The sequence below is a fragment of the Taudactylus pleione genome, unplaced genomic scaffold (genome assembly GCF_031769625.1).
Source record: "Taudactylus pleione unplaced genomic scaffold, aTauple2 ptg000070l, whole genome shotgun sequence".
NCBI lineage: Eukaryota > Metazoa > Chordata > Amphibia > Anura > Myobatrachidae > Taudactylus > Taudactylus pleione.
In genome coordinates this window covers 18,097,639-18,121,565 of record NW_028284472.1, presented here as the reverse complement: position 1 = coordinate 18,121,565, position 23,927 = coordinate 18,097,639, and the positions used below count along the sequence as shown (strand labels likewise).

General features: G+C 46.1%; 1 protein-coding gene across 2 annotated transcripts in view; it reads left to right on the top strand.

Annotated features, from left to right (window-relative positions):
• Positions 1-19,151: 19,151 nt before the first annotated feature.
• The window catches only part of EVA1A (eva-1 homolog A, regulator of programmed cell death), a 477,272-nt gene continuing 472,496 nt past the window's right edge, over positions 19,152-23,927 (top strand). The window contains exon 1 of one of the 2 annotated variants that reach the window (XM_088467277.1): positions 19,152-19,247. Coding sequence is in view for 1 of the 2 variants with exons in the window: in XM_088467276.1 (XP_088323402.1) it covers positions 21,925-22,024 (100 nt within the window). In the remaining variant the exon portion in view is untranslated. Of the gene's footprint in view, positions 19,248-21,751; positions 22,025-23,927 lie in introns of those variants that run through there. The other variant, XM_088467276.1, reaches the window with a different exon arrangement.

Here is a 23,927-nt window from a genome sequence, read left to right as displayed (position 1 = left end):
CCTTCAGGTGCATTTTGGCAAACTCCAGGGGGGCTGCCATGTGCTTTTTACTAAGGAGTGGCTTCCATCTGGCCACTCTACCATACAGGCCTAATCGATGGATTGCTGCAGAGATGGTTGACCATCTGGAAGGTTCTTCTCTCTCCACAGAGGAATGCTGTAGCTCTAACAGAGTGACAATCAGGTTCTTGGTCACCTCCCTGACTAGGGCCCTTCTACCCCGATCGCTCAGTTTAGATGGCCGGCTAACTCTAGGAAGAGTCCTGGTGGTTCCAAACTTCTTCCATTTATGGATGATGGAGGCCACTGTGCTCATTGGGACCTTCAAAGCACCAGATATTTTTCTGTACCCTTCCCCAGACTTGTGCCTTTAGACAATCCTGTCTCAGAAGTCTACAGACAATTCCTTGGACTTCATGCTTGGTTTGTGCTCTGACATGCACTGTCAAGTGTGGGACCTTATATAGACAGGTGTATGCCTTTTCAAAATCATGTCCAATCAACTGAATTTACCACAGGTGGACTCTAAGTTGTAGGAACATCTCAAGGATGCACCTAAGCTCAATTTTGAGCTTCATGGCAAAGGCCGTGAATACTTATGTACATGTGATTTCTTAGTGTTTCTTTTTTTATTAAATATGCAAAAGTCTCAAAAACTTTTTACATGTTGTCATTATGGGGTATTGTGTGTAGAATTTTGAGGACAAAAATTAATTTATTCCATTTTGGAATAAGGCTGTAACATAACAAAATGTGGAAAAAGTGAAGCGTAGTGAATACTTTCCGGATGCACTGTATATTTCACTGATCTCCAACTTGAACCTAGTGATATGGTCCTGGTTTATTAATGGATAAAATTTAATAAAAGTTATATTTTAGTTGTTTATTAGTGCACCTGTCAGATACAAAAGCAGGAGATATCACAGATATCTCCTGCTTACCTTCCTCTGGCGGAATAGCCTGCTGTCCCCATACACTAGTATCACAGATATCTCCTGCTTACCTTTCTCTGGCAGAATGGCCGCTGTCCCCATACACTAGTATCACAGATATCTCCTGCTTACCTTTCTGTGGCGGAATGGCCCGGTGTCCCCGTACACTACTATCACAGATATCTCCTGCTTGGCTTCCTCTCGCGGAATGGCCGCTGTCCCCATACACTAGTATCACAGATATCTCCTACTTACCTTCCTCTGGTGGAATGGCCCGCTGTCCCCATACACTAGTATGGGGACAGAATTCATCAAGCTCAGAAAATACATTATTTTCGGAGCTTGAGCGCTGGAGCATTCACCATCTTGAGATGAGAGGAGTCCCGGTTGTGAAGAGGTCTCTGTCTGGCTCCTTCCGCCAGACGCCGGTGCTCTTGTGCCCATGCGTGACCCGAAGGTCATGCATGTGCCCTTGTACAAAACACTTTGGGGGGACAGCTGATTTTCAGATCAGCTGTCTCCGCGCTGGAGCAATGATGAATGGGCAATTGTATACACTTCTAGGACCACATCGGCAGACCTCTTACCTTCAATAAGGCCAGCTTCTACCTGATATATTAAAGACAGTACTAATACCTCGAAGGTGACTGGCTTCTCCACTCCACCAAAATGGTGGTGATATGGCTGACAGGAGCGCCGAGAGGCGGGGAGCGGGTATTAATTGCCCGGGCTAGTCGGAGGGGCCCGGGTCCTGGGTCCTAAGCTGACCCCCTCTTACTTTGCTGGGCTGCAGTGGGAGACTGCTTGTTGCTGCTTCGTGGCACTGCAAATAGCTATTTTTCCTAAGGGGGCATGACCTCCGTGTGCTGTAATAACTTCATGATGTCAGGCGTTAAGATGGTGGGGCCGGCACAGGGCACAGTTTAGCCCTGTTTTGGTGCTGTAATACATACAGTACGGTTCATTCCATGTCAAGTGTACCAGGGGCCCCCACTTGACCATCTCCGATTTTGTTTACATTTTGCATGAAAGTTGGTATATATGTAGAACTAACTTTGGTAAAGTGTCAGGTCACAGTACGCCATAGTGGTGGAGTTGTGGCCCTGGCAGTGGAAGCAGGTGAAACTGTCATCGGCCCCGCGGTGCACAATCACCAATGTTCAAGAAATTGCTGTGGCAGATCTATGATGGCAGAAGCTGTGAAAGTGCACAGGTTTATACACGGGCTTTATACAACTTTTGATGCTGATTTCAAAAATTGCTGCCTATGGGCTTACAAAAAAGTACTTTTTTTGACAGTATGAGGCAAAATAATCCGTTATGTCATTTTCTTATTTTTCTGGAATTCAGCTGCCCATATTTCCAAAGGGGAAATCTTATTAGAGTATGACCTTAGTATAGCTAACTATCCAAGTGGACACTATCACAATCATAAAATAACAGACTTTAAATTTACTTAGTTCCTGTGATGTCATCTAAAATTGCTTTCACAAATCGCACGTTCAATTTTCCACCATCTTTTGAAGTCCAATAGCAAAAAAGAAACATAATCAATTTTATTGAAACAACATTCATTAAAAAGAGCAGATTTTAAACTACAACATATATTTTTTCTTTATAGGCATTTTGCCTCAGTAGGGAGAAAACGGGCTTTAAAGTTAGGTCACTTTGGGCTTACTTAGTACTTGTGCATGTATATATGGCTCTCACTATAAGACAATGAGAGTTTGAATCTTGTAATTAGACTCATCTACACAACTTATAGTGCTCATTTAAAAAATATTTATTTGGACTAATAAAGACTAATAATTTTTTTGTTAAATTAAGATGAAAGTTAGCAAACAAATTGGTCATTACTACTTTGACAATTTTGTTTCAATTGTTACTTTGTAATAATCTGAAATAGTAGCTATCTCCCTGAAGAGTCTAGCAATCTCCATGATTGCACTCTACCCCCATTATATAGTTGTTATATACTTGGAGAAAAATCAAAGATATATGTATACAAATGGTGTAATCAGTACTATTTCCGTGCATTGGTTATAATGTACGCTGATCCCTATGGCTACATGGATGGATGCATTTTCAAATCAGGGGCCTGATTCTGCAAGGATCTCAGTTGCTTATACGCACACAATCGGCCGATTGATGCGTACTGCATATGCATGCACGAACCCTCCTCTGTGATCGGGACTGCGATCGCAGTAACAACGCAGACCCATCGCAGAGTGATTGACAGGAAGTACCATTTGGGGGTGTTGACGGGGGGGGTGGTTGGGCAAACGCAGGGGCATAAATTAGCCACTGCGATACCATACGCAGCCTGAAGACTCATAGCGTGTGCAGAAGTTAGCAATTACTGACTGAGGTCTGACCTGCCTTAACTGTGCGTATGGGTCCGATGTTACTCGATGTTACCGATTGTTTTGCTATGTTGCCATAGTGTACGGATGTGAGTAAGGGGAAGTAGGTGTCCCTATGTTAGGCTATGATCGCATTGTGAATGCAAACATTTGCATATCACCGCAGATATTAGCAACTGCGTTGCGTGCGCATAAGCAGAATAGCGATCCTTACTGAATTAGGCCCAAGGTTTCTAGTGGCCACCTATGAGTAGAATACAATACAAAAACAAGCTCTGAAATGTATCGGTATCTTTTCGTGAACCAGTATATCATACTGAGCAACAATGCTCGGGCGCAGTAGTACACGTTCACTGTAACACCGCGCTCATACACGCTGCTTTTACAGTCTCCCTGAATTATTATTATTTTTTTTAAAGTAGGCAGTTATGAGTAAGACTCTGATAAATGAAACATAAAGGTATAGAGGGTTATATAGCATTTCCCAATTATCCTAATAAAGGGCATTGCAACATAGCAAACAGTTCAGAGGAGTGTTTTAATGAATCTAAGGTCAGTGCTAAGAGTACTTCAGCTATATTAGCAGCAAATAGATTATGTAGGAGAACATAGGATGCATTCAGCATAGAGAACAAGGAATATTAGTCAGACTGTTTACTTTGTGAGGAAAAGTTTACAATTTACCCTTCACATTAGCTAACACAATGGCGCGCAATTGTCTTTCTAATTGAAGACCTGACGAGAGCGATGGTTATACTCCCAGGTCATATAATCCAGAATAATAGATAATATAGAGAGTGTAGAGTAAAATGCCTCACAAAATACAAAGCAAACATGTTATTTAACTTCTTGGGTAGGAAGAAAATGATGGGAAATCTGAATAAAAATAATAATATCCCAAACGTGCAATTCTCTATCCGTGCACATTATTAACTTAGCTTTCCATACATTGTTAGATTTGTATAGCAGTATATTTAAAAAAATAATAATTTTTGTAAACTTTTTGTAACTTTGAAGAGGTATTCTATCGCCAGAAACGCGTCAAGGTATTGGTCCTGTGGCAACTCCAGGCAGAGGTTCCCTGTCCATATAGCCCAGCGAAGAATACTGAAGAGAGAGACTCTTACTCTGTATCCGCGGCACATGGCTTATAGTCTCCTGTTACTGCCTATAGCTGCATTGGAGAACGGCTCTGTGTGCACCATGAGAGCTACACGTTATATTGCAGCTTCCAATGAGATCATCAAGCTGATGCCTTCCTAGGTGCACTACCAGACCTACATGTGCGGTGGAATAGACAGAATGAAATACTACAGCACGTCACTCCTTACTGACCAGCAGGATCGCGGACCTAAATCTGAGGCTCCCGCTGAATAACCACCCCCATTTTCGCAAATCAACCGATACCCAGCACATTGCGGTGGAGGTGAAAGGAACGAACTAGTTCTACTCAGACTAGAGGATCCCCACAGTTCTCTACTGACACCGGTGATATCTAATTAATTTATTTCATTAAGGTTACAGTGCACCGAACCGGACTCTCTAACAATTTTTTACTGGGGATTTATATATAATTTTTTTATCAACAATTAAAGGCATATCACCAGAATATCCCCGAAAAATAACAGGACTTCTCTTTGTGACTCCTGAAGATATTTTTGCCCATGAGTCCAAATACACTGTCTCTAGATTACAGCTGAAAATATTGGTGTTTATTTTTTCTTTTCTACTTGTAACCAATGTTTCTTTTGTATTTTTATTATTTACTATCTATATGAAATTAATGTTTCTTATTTTTGCAACTTTCTATAATACTATGGAATTTTAAATGCAGTATACAGCTTATTCCCTACAAGTTATATATTTCTATCGCAGCATCCTTCCGCTCCTAGTGGTGAGTCTGTGCGGGCCAGAATCCCATGTCCATGCCAGTATCGTACAAGGCGAGTGCAGGATGGTCTTTCAGAGGTGGAGGTGATGAATATGTATTGCTTCTCCTCCAGTGCAATCTATTAACTGTATGATCTGTTGGAGCCTGACCTTGAACCCTGTGTTCCCACCAGTCAGGCAGTCTCTATTTTATCAGAACGTCTGGCTGCATTAAATAATTTTGCATCAGGCACGTTCCACACTACTCTGTTCCAAGTTGCTAGTATGTCCCAGTCCACTTTTTCGTGTTTGTTAAGTAAGGTCCTAAAGGCATTCTGCAAAATTACAACCCAGTTTATTAAAGTTCCAGATAATGACAGTGAATGACTGGAGACAAATTTTGTATGTTTACTTTGCAATTTCCTAGTTCCCCGATATATTGGCAGCGATCGACTGTACACAAGTAGCACACGATCCACCACGGCAATCGGAAGAATGTTTTGCAATGGAAAACGCTTCCATTTGCTGATTGTCCAGATGGCTTGTGATGCCACACAAAAATTCACAAATGTGCATTTGGGTTTTCCTGGGTCGACCCACAATTCCTTTATTTTGGGTGGGTTCTGGGGTGACTGGGGAGCTAAAGGGTGGGTCCTGGGGTGTATGGGTTGCTGGGGGGCTAAATGGGGGGTGCATGTGTGCTTGGGGAGCTAGAGAGGTGGTGGGGTGTTGCGTGGTTGCTTAGTAGCTAGAGGGTGGGTGTTGGGGTTCAATATTGTAGGTCCAGGTAGCAGGAGAGTGGCAGCAGGGGTGGTGGGAGGCCTGGTAGCTAGAGCGTAGATGCTAGGGTTCAATTCTGTAGGTCTGGGTAGCAGGCGGGTGGTGGCGCACCGCGTGGCAGGAGGGAGGGTGCTGGGTCACAAAAACAATAAAAGAACAATAAACAATACAAGAAAGAAATAAAGCAAAACAGAGATATATAAGAAAAGAGAGTAGTAGATGTGTAGTGCTGACTACTACAAAATGCTACATTAGTGTTTTCAGCGGCTGTGACACTAACGTAGCATTTTGCATGCATATACACCCGCAGTTACACACAGAATATAGGCATGCTGCATAGCATTTTAATCAGCAGAAGCTGCCTGTGCATCCTATTCACATTGCATTGCTAATAAGATGCAATTGAAGGTAAAAAGTTGCATGAAAAGATGCATGGTGCTGCCGAGTCACACCACCCGTATAAGTGTCTGTTTATTTCTATATATATATATATATATATATATATTATGATGAAAAGCCATGCGCCTGATAGTGTAGTATATATACTATAGTAAAATATGGAATCAAGGTTACAAATTCTAGCTATGCCACGTACCAAAAATGTATTAAAGTGAAATGTATCTGTTGGGGTGTTCAAGTTCCCTTTGTTACCTCTGTAGTTGTCCTCGTGTTTTCACCAGGTGAGACCGTGGCTGCAATAATGACATAGGGCCGATGTACACCGATAGTTGGGGGTCTGCACATGTACAGAACGGGTCCTGGATGATTGCTACAAGTCCCCCTTAGCCGCAGCATGATGGACACAAGGACCATCCTCCAAAACAGGGGCGCGTTGCCCTGCCCAGAGTCTGTGTCGTCTGATACAGAATTCCTGGACCCGGCTGTCCAGTCCTCGCGGCCAGGCTGAGTACATTTCAGCTTACACAACCTTGCCAAAGCAGCAACTGACGGTCGCGATGGTGGTCGGAGGCAGCGTCTAGCCAGTGCACTTGGATGGCAGATGCAGCAAGGAGGTGTTTATTGCCTACAGAAATTTGCATTGCAATTTAGTTGAATCAGGCCCATGGTTAATAAAAGATAAAAAAAAAAAATAAATACTGTAGATCTGATTGAGGTGAAATCTATGTCAATAGGGACAAGTGCCTTGTGCTTAGGAAATAAATCTGCGTACCAGAAGGAACATCCTTGCAGCTTACAGTATCTGCCTGCATGGCACCAGGTTACAAATTGATCACCCCGCAAGCGATTCGTCGTCAAACAACCACATACGCGTTTTCTTGTGTATACTGTAGCACAAGCGGCATTTGTGCAAACATGCCCGTACTGTGTACACTACATGCTCAAAATGCTTCTCAGCCGTCACGTGGCTGGATGCGAGAGAATGTCTTGTGCGCTTGAAAAAATAAAATGTATGGAGAAAAAAGGTGCAAATTGTGTTTCCGTCCGATCTTAGCCTAAGCCTCCATGTGTATTCGCTTAGTGTCATCCCACAGTCCCGTTTTGTTTTTCAGTTTTCGCTTCCATTGCAAAACATTTTGAAAAATTTCTTTTATTTTAGCTGTCAGGCATGGAAAGCGTTAAATGCATTTGCTAACATCCAGATACAATGTTTTGACTTCAAGTATGTCTCAGCTGACTTTTGGGTTAATATAGTAATTATTATTTACTAAGTAACCTTTGTAGACATTGTGGTTCCCCATAAATTCCATGCTAAGCTCATTTTCTGCATTAAAATAAAATCTAACCTATAATTACTCTGTAGGTGAGTTAATATCAAAGCAACATTGAATCTGCAGTAAGTAACATCAGTTCCCTGTCTATCAGTTATAGCTGCCTGTTTGGCGAGGCATGGTGCTCTTTCTGCCATTGTTTTTTATATATGGCTAGTGTCATATTATTGCTTTATGTACCCAGTTAGGAGCTGCATTGATATTTGAGGGGTGTGCATAGGGCCTGATTCAGTTGTGGACACAATGCGGATATTTGCACAGACTGAGCCATCGTTAGCCATTGCGCATGCGTGTAAGCCACACCCCACGCACACGCAGCCATTTGTATTGTGATTACGCTCACACAGTGGATTCACTCACAAAGTGAGTGACATGTAGTCAGTGTTTGGGGGAGGTAATGGGGGGAGTTAGAAGAACGCAGGCGTGTCATACTGCTTAAACACGGCTTCCTGGGCGCCATTAGCCACTGCATTCTTGCTCGCAGCAGGAGAGCCCTATGCACGTCTGGAGACCCGCTGTGCCTGCGACAGCTTATGTTACTCAGAAGGCTGATGGCCGCCTGATCTGCATCCGATGTTTCTGTTTTTGTGCATGAGCAGAGGATGTGAGATGCTTTCAGTGGCTGTCTCTATATGTGCACTGAAAACCCACCTGTTCATTAAAGCATACCCTTCCACCACATAACCCTGTCACCAGACCGCTCACCCCAAAATCCAAAGGACTTTGTTATAACCACCACAAATTGAATAATTGAAGATCTTCAATTGCGGGGTGCCCTGATTTGGTGTGTATGTATGTATGTGTGTGTGTGTATATATAATATATATATAATATATATATATATATATATATATATATATATACACATACACATACACACACGGTGCATCCGGAAAGTATTCACAATGCTTCACTTTTTTCACATTTTGTTATGTTACAGCCTTATTCCAAAATGGAATTCATTTTTGTCCTCAACATGCTACACACAATACCCCATAATGACAACTTGTAAAGTTTTTTTTGAGATTTTTGCAAATTTAATAATAAAAAAAAAAACACTAAAAAATCACATGTACATAAGTATTCACTGCCTTTGCCATGAAGCTGAAAATTGAGCTCAGGTGCATCCTGTTTCCACTGATCATCCTTGAGATGTTCCTACAGCTTAATTGGAGTCCACCTGTGGTAAATTCAGTTGATTGGACATGATTTTGAAAGGCATACACCTGTCTATATAAGGTCCCACACTTGACAGTGCATGTCAGAGCACTAACTAAGCATGAAGTCCAAGGAATTGTCTGTAGACCTCCGAGACAGGATTGTCTCGAGCCACAAATCTGAGGAAGGGTACAGAAAAAACAAGAGATATGGTAAGAACTTACCTTTGTTATCTCTGTTTCTACGAAGTCCATAGGGTCCACAGGGTTGACCTTGGGGTATAGCTGGATCTGGATCCACGGGCACCACGCAGTTAAAGCTTTGCTGCTCCCAGGATGCACTTGGGTCCGTCCTCCTCTATACCCCGCCCCCGAGCCACAGCACCTCAGTTGGTAAGCAGCCAAGGCCGGAGGAGGAGTCTAAACAGAGAGAAGGAAGACTGGAACACACAAGAAACCATACTCACAGAAATGGGAAACGGAAAACCGGTGACCAGCCACACAGCCCATATGAAGCCAGGTGCGTCAGGGCGGGCGCCCTGTGGACCCTATGGACTTAGTAGAAACAGAGATAACAAAGGTAAGTTCTTACCATATCTCTTGTTTTCTACTTCAGGGTCCATAGGGGGTCCACAGGGTTGACCTTGGGGATGTCCCAAAGCAGTTCAACTAAGGGCGGGGACGCTCCTGTGCTGAAAGGAGTTCCCGGCGCCCGAAGGATGCATCCTGAGAGGCGAAGGTGTCAAACGCATAGAACCTCAAAAACGTTTGAATGGAAGACCAAGTGGCCGCCTTACACAGCTGAATAGCGGAGGCGCCACGTCTAGCAGCCCAAGAGGGACCCACAGAACGAGTGGAATGAGCCTTAACAGAGGCTGGCACAGGTAAACCCTCCTGTGCATAAGCTTCACAAATAACTGAACGAAGCCAACGGGCTAACGTCTGCTTGTTGGCAGGCCAACTCCTCTTCTGAAAACCGAAAAGGACAAACAAAGAATCCGACTTCCTAACTGAAGCAGTCCGGTCCACGTAGATTCTAAGTGCCCAGACTACATCTAAGGAAGCCTCACCAGCTGAAAGATCAGGTGACTGAAAAGATGGCACGACAAGCTCCTGATTAATGTGGAACTTGGAAACCACTTTGGGCAAAAACTCAGGACGAGTGCGGAGCACCACTCTGTCCTGGTGAAAAATCAGAAAAGGGGGGCGACAGGAAAGTGCCCCCAACTCTGACACCCTCCTGGCAGAAGCAATTGCCAGGAGAAAAACGGTCTTGAACGTCAGCCACTTGAGCTCCACCGACTCAAGAGGCTCAAACGGAGGACCCTGCAGGACCCGCAGAACCACCGCCAAGTCCCAAGGAGCCACAGGAGGCACAATAGGAGGCTGGATCCTGAGAACACCTTGGAAAAAGGTGTGAACATCCGGCAGTATTGCAATCCGCCGTTGAAACCACACGGACAAGGCGGACACATGAACCTTCAGAGATGCAAGGCGTAAGCCGAGGTCCAATCCTGATTGAAGAAATTCCAAGATCCTAGAAACTCGGAACACCTGAGGATCATAATGTCTGGACTCACACCACTGAAAGTAAGTGTGCCACACCCTGTGATAAATCCGTGCTGAAGCAGGCTAGCGTGCCCTGAGCATGGTACCAATAACCGAACTGGAGAAGCCCCGAGACCTCAAGACGGCTGTCTCAAGAGCCACGCCATCAAAGACAGCCGACTCAGATCCGGGTAAAGGCAGGGCCTTTGAGACAACAGGTCCCGACGCTGAGGAAGAAGGTACGGAGCGTCGATGGAGAGACACCTCAGATCGGAGTACCAAGGACGTCTGGGCCACGCCGGAGCCACCAGCACGAGCGTGCCGCCGTCCTGCTTGAATTTCTGCAGAACACGAAGTAAGGATATCGGAGGAAACAGATACGCCAGGTGAAACATCCATTTCACCGACAGCGCGTCTACCAGACTGGCGCCTGCGTCTCTTGTCCTTGACCCATAAATGGGCAACTTGTGATTGTGACGGGAGGCCATCAAGTCCAGCTCTGGCAGCCCCCACCTGTCCACGAGTAGCTGAAACACCTCTGGGTGAAGCGACCATTCCCCGGGATGCACGTCGTGACGGCTGAGGAAGTCCGCGTCCCAATTGAGGACTCCGGGAATGAAGACTGCCGAGATCGCTGGAATGTGACACTTTGCCCAAGCAAGGATGCGAGACACCTCCGACATCGCTGCCTGACTGCAAGTTCCTCCTTGGTGGTTGATATACGCCACCGTGGTGGCGTTGTCGGACTGCACCTGAACCGCCCTTCCGTGAAGAGCGGGACCGGATGACTGCAGGGCCCGGTATACTGCCCGCAGTTCCAGAATGTTGATGGGAAGAAGAGCTTCTTCCGCAGACCAACGACCCTGAAGTGACAACGAGCCGGTCACTGCCCCCCAACCCCGAAGACTGGCATCCGTCGTGAGCAGGACCCAGTCCGGGATCCAAAAGGGGCGCCCCTCGACCAGATGAGCTGTTTGAAGCCACCAAGCCAAAGACTGCCGAACCTCCGGGGACAACACCAGCAACTGAGAGCGGATCCGGTGAGGTAACCCGTTCCATTCCGATAGAATCAGCCCCTGCAGGGGCCGGGAATGGAACTGGGCAAATTCCACCATGTCGAATGTTGACACCATGGAGCCCAGAACTCTCATAGCCGAATGGACCGACAGGCGGCAACAGCTCAGGCAACTGTGTATCCTCAGCTGCAGGGAGGAGACCTTCTCCGGGGTCAGGAAGATCCTTTGCTGATGAGAATCCAGCAGGGCTCCCAAATGAACCATCCGCTGAGATGGAATCAGGGAGGACTTTTTCCAATTTATCAGCCACCCGTGCGCTTGCAGGCAAGCGATCGTCAGGTGGAGATGTTGAAGCAGTACCTCCGGGGAGCTCGCCAGCAACAGGAGGTCGTCCAGATACGGCAGCAGCCGTACATTCTGGTTCCGAAGATGTGCGGCCATGACCGCCATAATCTTCGTGAACACCCTCGGTGCCGTGGAGAGACCAAAGGGTAGCGCCTGGAACTGATAATGGTGTTGAAGGATAGCGAACCTCAGATACCGCTGGTGCGAAGGTGCTATCGGAACATGGAGGTAGGCGTCCTGGATATCCAGGGACACCATGTAATCCCCCGGTTCCATCGCCAGAATGATGGAACGTAACGTTTCCATCCTGAACTTGGGAACTCTGAGGAATTTGTTCAGAGATTTCAAGTTGAGGATAGGGCGATGAGAACCATTGGGTTTCCGCACCAGAAACAGAGAAGAATAGAACAATGACCCCTGCTGTCAGCAAGGACTCTATAGCTTCATGAATCTGTAAGGACTTGGTTGTATCCTGAGAAGGACTCGTGCAGAAAAACTGGTGGGGGCGGTCTGTGCCGAAAAGACAGGGTGTACCCCTGGGAGACCACTTCTCGAACCCAGGCATCCGTGGTTGTATTGTGCCAGCACTGGGCAAATAGAAGAAGTCGGCATCCCACTCTGGGGTCCCCCAGAGGGAGGCCCGTCCCATCAGGCAGAAGGTTTATCTTCCTGCTTGGAAGAAGGGCGCCTGGAACTCCAGGCCTGTTTCTTGGGCTTAGAAGTGGCCTTGGTCGTCGACTGCCTCGGGAAGGACTGACCTTTGGCCTTGCCCTGAACCCAAAAGGACCGAAAAGCAGAGCTCCGAACCTTGGTAGGTGCAGAAGCCGAAGGGAGGAAGGCTGATTTAGATTTAGCCAGAGTGTCCACAATTTTGTCCAAGTGTGGACCAAAAAGCAACTCCCCATTAAAAGGTAAGGCCTCCAGCCCCTTTTTGGAGTCAGCGTCAGCTCTCCAAGACCTCAGCCACAAGGACCGACGCGCCGACACAGCTGCAGCCGACACCCGAGAGGTCAGCAGGCTTGCATCTAACGATGCTTCCCCAATGTAGGAAGCCGCATCCCTCATTTGACCTATCAACGCTCTCTGGATCTCCGGAGCATCTTCCGGAAAGGTATCCTCCAAAGCATTGACCCAGCTCTCGATGGCCTTAGCCACCCAAGAGATGGCCATGGACAGACGGGCCACCGCTCCCAAGAGAGAGTAGATAGACTTCAAACAAGTCTCCACCTTCCTGTCTGTGGGATCTTTCAGGGAGGAGATTGACGGCAAAGGCAGCGTAGCGCTAGCGGGTAACGTGGGAATCCACCGCGGGAGGAGTTTCCCACTTCCTGCAATGAGCCTCCGGAAATGGATAGTTCGAAGCCAACCGCTTCTGCGGTTGGAACCTCTTGCTGGGCAACTGCCAGGCCCGTGCCATATGATCCGTCAACTCATCGGACAGGGGAAAAACCGTCGAAGCTACTTTGGCCTTTTTAAAATTTGGGCACTTTGACCTGGGGGCCGGCACATTCTCCTCAATGTGAAGGATGGCCCGCACCGCCCTAACCAATGCCGGCACATTAATGGAAGACTTAGCCTCCACCTCCTGGGCCCCGGCATCCGAGTCAGAGTCTTCATGGATCTCCCCGTCATTCGAAGACACGTCCGTGTCCGTGAACTGAGCCGCCAGTGAAGCCAGAACGGAACGCTTGGACGCCCGATGGGGCAAATCACTGTGCAACATAGATTGAAAAGCCGATGACAAAGCCGCCAGGCTCTGAACAGAGCTGGAGAGGACGTCCACCCAAGGCGGGGGTACTGCCTGAGGATAGCCCTGAAAAGGTACCATCGACTGCCGCGGCACCGTGGGGGATTGCACGTAGACCGGCAAACCCGCATAAGGACCCACAGTCTGAGACCCGGGAGGAGACTGTACCAGACGCGTCACACCCGGGGAACGGGGGATGGTAGGCTGGGGCAACGCCCTAGAAGGGGCCGCAGTCGGGACCGCAAGTCGGCCCGCGATCGACGCCAGCACTTGCGTAAACATCGCCCACGGAGGATCCTGCGCCACCGGGGGTTTAGAAGGTCCAGGTACCAACTGGCACCGCCCACACAGACCGTCCTGAGACAAATCCGCCCCATCAACTCCTGCCGAACAGCGTCGGCAGGAAACCAACACAGATGCCACGGAGCGCTCATTCTCCTCATCAGACATGACACAAACTTTTTTGCAATAAGTGTCTCACCGAAACGAGGTAAGGCGTATAACACCCACACACTCCCAAGTATGCAACACAAACAGCCCACAATCTGGTACTGAGTAGCACACCGCTGTATGTGACGGACCTCACAAATACGTAGATCTATATAAGTGAGGTACACAGAACACCCCTCCCCCATGCACCTGCGGGCCATAGGAGAAGGAAAGGGATAGGTAAAACGCTGACAGTAAGTAGAAAAAGCACAGACAGCAGCACTAGCAATAGTCACATACCATGCAGGAAGATATACTCACTGCACCTTCAGCTACAATCAACCTCCCAGATTCAGTGTCTGGGAGGGCTATAGCGCTGCGAACACTGTCCTGATCAGGGGAGAGGTACGCAGGGGGACCGGTCCACTGGAAGCCTGCCTGGGAGCTCTACGTTGGGAAGATGGCCGCCGGAGAGCTCTGAGGAGGAGTGGCCGAGAGAGCACAGCCCAGCGATGCCAGCACGCTTGAGAGAAGGCGCGCTGGGCTGAGGGGAGGAGCCACTCAAGCAGCGAAGGCTGCCTCCCCTGCTAGTATGGAACCCCAGGGATGCCGTTCCCTGCCGGCCTTACACCCTGGTGGTCCAGCGGACATGCGGGGTAATCCACAGAGGGGGGAGCCCGCCACCGCTACTAGCACCGCCGGTCTGTCCCCAGAGACCGGCGGCATAGAGACTGCATAACTTCCCCCGCGCGCAGCGCTGACAGCACTGCACGCGGATTACCTGGCCCCTTGAGTCCGGCAGCAGTCTGTGGGAGGTCCCGGAGCCACGCTAGCACTGACTCTGGGGTCCCGCTGCGATCCCCGGATCAGTACCGGCGTCGCAGTGCAAGCGGGGCTTGTTGGAGCGGCAGCATGGACGTCCAGATGGACAGTCTTATGCTGCCGCTCTGAAGATAGTAAAAAAAATAAAAAAATAAAATCTTCTTTAAAAAAAATTAAAATAAAGCTTAGGGGCTGCTTATGCAGTCCCACTGCTCCAGGGTGACCGGACTCTGGCCGGGCACCAGCTAAAACTGAGGTGCTGTGGCTCAGGGGCGGGGTATAGAGGAGGACGGACCCAAGTGCATCCTGGGAGCAGCAAAGCTTTAACTGCGTGGTGCCCGTGGATCCAGATCCAGCTATACCCCAAGGTCATCCCTGTGGACCCCCTATGGACCCTGAAGTAGAAATATCTGCTGCTTTGAAGGTCCCAATGAGCACAGTGGCCTCCATGATCTGTAAATGGAAGAAGTTTGGAACCACCAGGACTTTTCCTAGAGTTGACCGGCCGTCTAAACTGAGCGATCGGGGGAGAAGGGCCCTAGTCATGGATGTGAACAGGAACCCGACGGTCACTCTGTCAGAGTTACAGCATTCCTCTGTGGAGAGAGGAGAACCTTCCAGAAGGACAACCATCTCTGCAGCAATCCACCAATCAGGCCTGTATGGTAGAGTGGCCAGAAGGAAACCACTGCTTAGTAAAAAGCACATGGCAGCCCGCCTGGAGTTTGCCAAAATGCACCTGAAGGACTCTCAGACCATGAGAGACAAAGATTGAACACTTTGGCGTGAATGCCAGGCGTTATGTTTGGAGGAAACCAAGCACTGCTCATCACCAGGCCAATACTATCCCTACAGTGAAGCATGGTGGTGTTGGCAGCATCATACTGTGGGGATGTTTTTTTAGCAGGATCAACTGGGAGACTAGTCAGGTAGAGGGAAAGATGAATGCAGCAATGTACAGAGACATCCTGGATGAAAACTTGCACCAGAGCGCTCTTGACCTCAGACTGGGGCGATGGTTCATCTTTTAGCAGGACAACGACCCTAAGCACACAGCCAAGATATCAAAGGAGTGGCTACAGGACAACTCTGTGAATGTCCTTGAGTGGCCCAACCAGAGCCCAGACTCGAATCCAATTGAACATCTCTGGAGATATCTGAAAATGGCTGTGCACCGAGGTTTCCCATCCAACCTGATGGAGCTTGAGAGGTGCTGCAAAGAGGAATGGGCGAAACTGCACAAAGATAGGTGTGCCAAGCTTGTGGCATCATATTCAAAAAGACTTGAGGCTGTAATTGCTGCCAAAGGTGCATCAACAAAGTATTGAACAAAGGTTGTGAATACTTATGTACATGTGATTTCTTAGTTATTTGTTTTTAAAAAAATAAAATTCGCAAAAATCACAAAAAAACTTTTGACACGTTGTCATTATGGGGTATTGTGTATAGAATTTTGAGGACAAAAATGAATTTATTCCAGTTAGGAATAAGGCTGTAACATAACAAAGTGGAAAAAGTGAAGTGTTGAGTACTTTCCGGATGACAGATATTACAGCTGCAAGTTGCTATGAGCTTGCGACATCGTGCCCCTGGAATTTTTGCCCATTCATCAAGGCAAAACCTTCATGTTGGATGGTTTCCACTTGTGAACAGCAATCTTCAAGTCTGACCACAGATTTTCAATTGGATTGAGATCTGGGCTTTGACTAGGCCATTCCAACACATTTAAATGTTTCCCCTTAAACCACTCGAGTGTTGTTTTAACAGTATGCTTCGGGTCATTGTCCTGCTGGAAGGTGAACCTCCGTCCCAGTCTCAAATCACAGGCAGACTGAAACAGGTTTTGCTCAAGAATATCCCTATATCTAGCACCATCCATCTTTCCCTCAACTCGAATCAGTTTCCCAGTCCTTGCTGCTGAAAAACATCCCCACAGCATGATGCTGCCACCACCATGTTTCACTGTGGGAATGGTATTCTTGGGGTGATGGGATATGTTGGGTTTGTGCCAGACATAGCATTTTCCTTGGTGGCCGAAAAGTAAAATTTTAGTCTCATCTGACCAGAGCACCTTCCTCCATACATTTGGGGAGTCTCCCACATGCCTTTTGGCAAACTCAAATCGTGTCTTCTTATTTTTATCACTAAGTAATGGCTTTTTTCTGGCCACTCTTCCATAAAGCCCAGCTCTGTGGAGTGTACGGCTTATTGTGGTCACATGCACAGATACACCAGTCTCTGCTGTGGAACTTTGCAGCTCCTTCAGGGTTATCTTTGGTCTCTGTGCTGCTTCTCTGATTAATGCCCTCCTTGCCCGGTCTGTGAGTTTAGGTGGACGGCCCTCTCTTGGCAGGTTTGTTGTGGTACCATGTTCTTTCCATTTGATGATGATGGATTTGATGGTGCTTCGGGGATCATCAAAGATTTGGATATTTTTTTATGACCCACCCAACACAGAATTGTACTTCACAACAACTTTGTCCCTGACTTCTTTGGAGAGCTCCTTGGTCTTCATGGTGTGATGCCTCTTGCTTAGTGGTGTTGCAGCCTCTGGGGCCTTTCAGAAAAGGTGTGTTTATACTGACAGATCATGTAACACTCACTAATTATGTGACTTCTGAAGGTATTGCTTGCACCAGAATTTTGAGGGGCTTCATAGCAAAGGGGGTGATTACATATGCACATGGCAATTTTTAGAATTTTATTTATAAAGATTCTTTTATATATATATATATATATATATATATATATATATATATTTTTTTTGTTTGTTTGTTTTATTTATTTATTTTTTCTCATTTCACTCCACCAAATGAGACTATATTGTACAGATACATCACATAAAATTCAGATTAAACAAAAAATAAAGTACAGGTTGCAATGTAACAAAAAAGGTAAAGAGCCAAGAGGGGGTGGGGGGGTGAATACTTTTGCAAGGCATATATATATATATATATATATATATATATAAAAACAAGAATAAGGTGGTACTCCAAGACTTGAATCTTTGTAAAAACGATGCTGCTTTATTGCAACGTTTCGGGGTCCAGCACCCCTTCGTGAGGACACACTTTAGGAAGACTGCACACAAGACATATATGAAATATATGTAAACTGAGTGCTAGGCGCATACAATGTTCAAATCCAGCAGCACAGAAAAGCCAGCACCTCCAATAGAAAAAAAAAATTATACATATAAATCCAGTACTGTTTCATTTCACAAATGTAAAAACTGCAATTAGCAAAAAAGGGGATGAGTCACAATCACAGCAATATAGCGGCATCATCATGGCAGTGAATATGGCAGCTAGTAAACGCAAAATCCATGATACTCATCGTCTCAGTGTAGTGCCAGACATCCCCGCATGCTCAGCTCAACGGCCGTTTCGGTGCAATGCAGGCACCTTCGTCATTAGCATATAGCATAATGCAACACAATAGCCTCTATATACCTGCCAGCCAGCTAATGGGATAATGTAAAATTTAACTCACTTGTTAACATAATCAAAGAGCCCGCCATCTATCTCCAGTCATAGCGCGCAGTAGGGAAAGACGCAATAAGATTGCATCACATGCTGTACTATTGACCATAGGGTAAGTCCACGTGACATTAAGATGCACCAACAGCTGTATTGGTCCCACCATCTAATGCACCAATGGGCACACCACCCTATGGCAGGTAGAATTTCTCCCATATGGACATTGCCTATGGGATCAATACAGCTGCGTCTTAAGATGCATGCCCGTGTCTGTGCAGCCACCCCCTTTTTCCCCCCAGAAATGCCCTCCGTATTTGCCCCTCTCTGGGCAAACCCAATGACTTACATACATCTCTGATGGTGGTGCACATGAATCCTGCGGGTGGGTGGCTTCGGCCTGCGTTCCTGGAAACGGGGGGTGCCACCCCGATTTCCTGGTAGTGGCGAGGCCACACCAATTTCCTGGCCTCGCAAGTGGGCAGGAGGAGGCTAGTCGGAGTAAGCATCAGCTATATCAAATGGCCCATGCCGGAAACATCATGACCAATGGTCACAATGTTGATCCGATGCTTCGTCTGCTCTGTACCCTTTATTCGTCTCGTACGTAGCAAGTGCTATCTTTCTTTATTTTAAATCTTTTTTTGGACTACTTCTGGAACTGTGCCCGGAGACTCCTTGTCATTCATAAATGTTTCCATTATTATTATCAGGAAGATATTTCACACGTGCAGAGTAAAAAAGAAAAATTCTTCCTTTGTGCTTAATTAACTCCATCCACTCCAGCTGGACCCCCCTGCAGAGTAAGAATTTGTAGAAGTAGAATGGGGGAAGGGATTTAGCTCAACCATTCATGTCCAAATGTACCATGCAAGACTAGCGACCTTACCAAGGAGGCAAGGAGGAGTGGGACCAGCCTGGTCCTCTGCGCGCACACACAGCAGGCAGGGAGGTCACTTAACTCTTTTGCTCCCGCAGGAAACTTTCAGACACCTCTATTAGCTCAGCAATTGGTGATACTCACCTGTACAAGGTAATAGTCTCACATTAGTCTGCAAATGTAGCCTTCTAGTAACTTTTTTATTTACGTTTTTTTAAGAACTATTGTTTTTTTTTTTTTAAAAGCTAATTTTTATTGTTATTCCTCATTTGAAGGGAAACGTTAAATATTAATAATCAATCATTTTACAGGCTAATAATAACCTAGCAGAAGCCAGAGTACATGGAGCTTATGTAATAGGGTGTGAGCTTGTGCCTTTGTGGGAATCCATGCGAGTGTTCCCAAATTTTTAAAGTGACGATCATTTTAAAAGCAAAACCAGCTTGGTTTTGCCTTTAAAATGATTGCCGCTTTAAAAATACGAGAACACTCACATGGATTCCCACAGTGGCACAAGCTCACACCCTATTACAGAAGGCCCCATATCTCACACTGCTGAGACTTTAGGGCTTATTCTGAGTCGCATGCAGCCGCAGCTGTGCGTCTCATGCTAATGCTGCGCCCAATATCTTCAATACTCAGACGGCCACCTACAGCGTCTTGCGCCTGTGGAAGTTCGCCTCTGTGCATTTTTACACGCACCATCGAAACTTACACCAGCCCCATGGCAGACGCAGCTTCTCCGCCGAAGATGGCGTCCTGTGTGAGCGGCTGTGAGTGTGTAGACGCAGGCGCTTTCAGCGACACATCCGCACGTGCAAAAGTATAAATGTCACATCAAAAGTCCCGCTATTATAGGATAAAACTTTTCGGCTCAGATGCTGCTGTTTCTCTGGTTTGAGCGCGTAGAAATTAGCTTCTCCGCTAAAGTGCATTACAAGGACGTAAGTCTATCACCACACAGACAGTGCTAAAGGGGCTGCACCGATGATGTCGACATTTACTATGTTAACAGCAGAGCCGTAAATAGACTTTTTGGTGCCATGTGCCAGAGGGAGCATTGCCCCCCCCCCTCCCCTCCCCCCATTTTTTTGTATGGTAAGAGAGTGCACCTGAAAAAGGGTCATTAGGAAGGGCCAGGGAATAGATAGGGGAGGCCAGGAGATGCTGGGGATAAAAGAAGAGGAAACTACAAGTGAGGAAAATTCACAGACCCAAACAGCGCCCCCTGCCCTGTGCCATGGCACTGGTCGCTCCACCCTAGTTACAGCCCTGGTTAACAGTTATGATGTTGACATGCACAATATGTGAACATATGACTTGTCGACAGTGAAAATGTTGCCATGAGGATGAGGTTTAGGGTTACGCCTACCAGAAATCTGCATTGCTGACATTATGACCATATAGACATTTAAATAGTGTCGACACAATGAATGTCGACATGTTCTCTGTTGACATTGACCATGTCTATATTATGGATGTTAACATGGTCACGTTCAACCTATACTCTCTGAGTCTCCCTCAATGGCCGGGAGGCTCCGACAACCAGCTGGCGCTCTCTGGGCCACCCGCAAGAGAGGGCAAGTCCCCCAGACTGGGCGCTACACCCCCACACGCCTTCACACCCTCCCCACTGCCCCCCGCTTATCTGGTGAAAGTGGGGGGTCCGGAGGGGGCCGATGACTCGATTCGTGTTGAATATTGTCATCGTAGCCCCATGCTTTACAATAGCAAATGGGGGGCAGGGCTGTGATGTACAGCCAGAAATTCGGCATGTATGGTTTGACCTAATATACCAAACCCTATGGGACAATGCAAAAGACAATTGTGCACTTTTTGAATGAGGCCCAGTGTCTTCTCAGATGGAATGTAAAAGTGTGGCCCGATATGCTGGGTGCATAATAACTGGGTCATAAAGAATACAACTCGCCAGGCTGTTTGTTACACTTTTCAAATAATCCGTTTAACTTTGATAGTTTATTTCCCAGCTTCTGCACTCTGGAGAGGAATGCTGGCAATATTGTGTGGTCATATTTATTGTTACGCTCCATTGATTAAGATAGATGCCTTAGTTCAGGCCTGGCCAACCTGTGGCTCTCCAGCTGTTGTGAAACTACAAGTCCCAGCATGCCTTGCCAGAGTTTCAGCATTCCCTTATAACAAAACTGTGGCCAGGCCAGGCCTGTCTTAGTTAAACTCCTTTGTTGGGTCCTCATGGACACATATTTGGGGTGAGGATGTGTGTGCTGCGCCAGGGCAATAAAGGATTGAGGAAAATGGTGCGAACATTATCTTGCATGTTCCTGGTTACCCAAAATAAGTGTCAGTAGTAAATCAGGCCCAATATTAGCATTTATTTATATAGCGCTAATATACATTATAGCGCGTTACCATTGTGTGATAAAATGTAACCTATTAAGTGTTACAATAAACACAATAAACATTTCTTGTGACACTTTTGGCCAATATAAAACATATTTTAAATTATTCTTAGTTTTAAAATAACGTGAACTACAAAGCACAGCATGCTCGCTAACTAAGCTGGCACAGCCAGGCTCCCTGAAAGATTCTCAAACTCCATTCATAAGTTTGTCCAGAGTGGGGACGGGGCTAGGACCCAGCGGGGCGTCTGCAGCTACAGGTAGATGTGAGCCTGCTACAGTTTCAGCAGTCACTCTTGTCTGTGATCCATTCATTGCCTCCCAAGGAAGGGTATTGAATGTTCCTCAGTCCCCAGCAATGGTTTTAGCAGAGTGTGTGAGCAGGCACCGTCTCACCAGGAGGAAAAGATTGCTGTAAGGAAGGAGTGTACAAGGCTGGATGCTAAAGGATGGGATTCCCTGGCAGTGCTCACATTTCCTATGGTGCAATTGGGATATTCTACATTGCAGTGTTAGGCAGCCTAGCGGCGACTTCATCTGAGTTTTCAGGTAGGAGAACACATGGGAACATGCCTTTTCTGCAGCCAGGGATTCCCTCATAGCACATGTCTGTTATATGATGGACTGATATCTGGTTTATTTTTCCTGCATGGTTTTGTGAGCAGATGAAAGTTTTGGCACTTACTGTGATTTGCTTATAATGAGACGCTGCCTATGTGGGAAGCAGAAGGATATTAGCGCACATGCTGGAGCATTATATAATGAGACGTTGCCTATATGGGAAGCAGAAGGGTATTAAAACACATGCTGGAGCATTATATAATGAGACGCTGCCTATATATGGGAAGCAGAAGGATATTAGCGCACATGCTGGAGCATTATATAATGAGACGTTGCCTATATGGGAAGCAGAAGGGTATTAAAGCACATGCTGGAGCATTTTATAATGAGACGCTGCCTATATGGGAGGCGGAAGGGTATTAAAGCACATGCTGGAGCATTATATAATGAGACGCTGCCTATATGGGAAGCGGAAGGGTATTAAAGCACATGCTGGAGCATTATATAATGAGACGCTGCCTATATGGGAAGCGGAAGGGTATTAAAGCACATGCTGGAGCATTATATAATCAGACGCTGCCTATATGGGAGGCAGAAGGGTATTAAAGTGTGGGTAGAAACTGCACAAGGAAACACTTTTTTGTATGTTTTTGTTTTAAATGTATAATTTTGTATGTTTTTTTTTCACTGTTTTCCTAAGATGCTCGTTCTTAGTGATGCTGAATGTGTCCATGGTTAAATAAGCATTATAATATATTTTATATATAATATTGAAATATCTGTTCTTATAGGAAAATCTGGGCAAGCATTCAGCCGATTCTTGTACAGCTAAAATGTTTGCCATATATGCTAATTGAATTGTATGTTGTAAGTGTAATAGTGCATGGTTTGTCCCGGGTCTGTAATAATTATGGATAACTTCACTTAGCTTTTTAAACATTGATTTAGACTTTTTTTTACGCACTTTTAGTCGTCAGAGCATCAGGCTCCTGTATCCAAGATGGTTTCAAGAGTTTATTATAATACTTGGGGGTGGTGGTGGGGGGGGGGGTGTATAAAACCTTTTAAAGAGGCCAAGTGTAGGTATTGTCCGTAGCAACCAACCAATCAGATACAACCTATAGTTTTATAATTAGAGCTGAGCGGTTCCTTTCTACTCCGTTCTTTTCGCCAAATGAGCGCAAGTTCAGATTTCTCTTACTGGCTATCCAAAACACGTGAGAACCAGGTAGGCAATGAGATGCCATTTTTCAGATCTTATCGTAACCGAGTATAACCGAACCGCTCATCTCCATATATAAAATGTACTAGATAAATGATAGCTATATTCTGATTGGTTGCCATGCGCTATATCTCCACTTGTCCTCTTTAGAAGGTTTGATAACTGATGTACACTGGGGTACTGATGTACAATGGGTAATTTCTAAGGACACGGTGCCCATTAAGTAACTTTTCTAGATCTACCATCATATTTTATTTAGCTCGTTACATGTGATCCGATTGCTGTTCCACATTTGTCAATAAAGAAGTCTGGGGGTTTCATGGTCTCAATTAAAGTCTGATCCCATTTAATGGTGGTCTTGGGCAGCATTGCATACGAGTGATGACCCTTACACGCTATGGGCCATATTCAATATGAGGCGAAAAGTAATTTTTGCCTATTTCCAATATCCCCGTTTTCAATTACATTGACTTTTCGCCAATGCAAAAAGTCAATGTTAAAAAACGGGGATAATCTTTCGCCAGCCTTTTGCTGGCGAAAAAAAGTGCAGAATTGGGGTTTAGGGGTGCAGGCTTAACAAATAACCTGCATTCTTGGGAATGCCCCCTTAAAACGATCTGTGTCAAAAAAAAGTTTAAAAAAAAAATAGGGACACCCCAAAAAAATAAG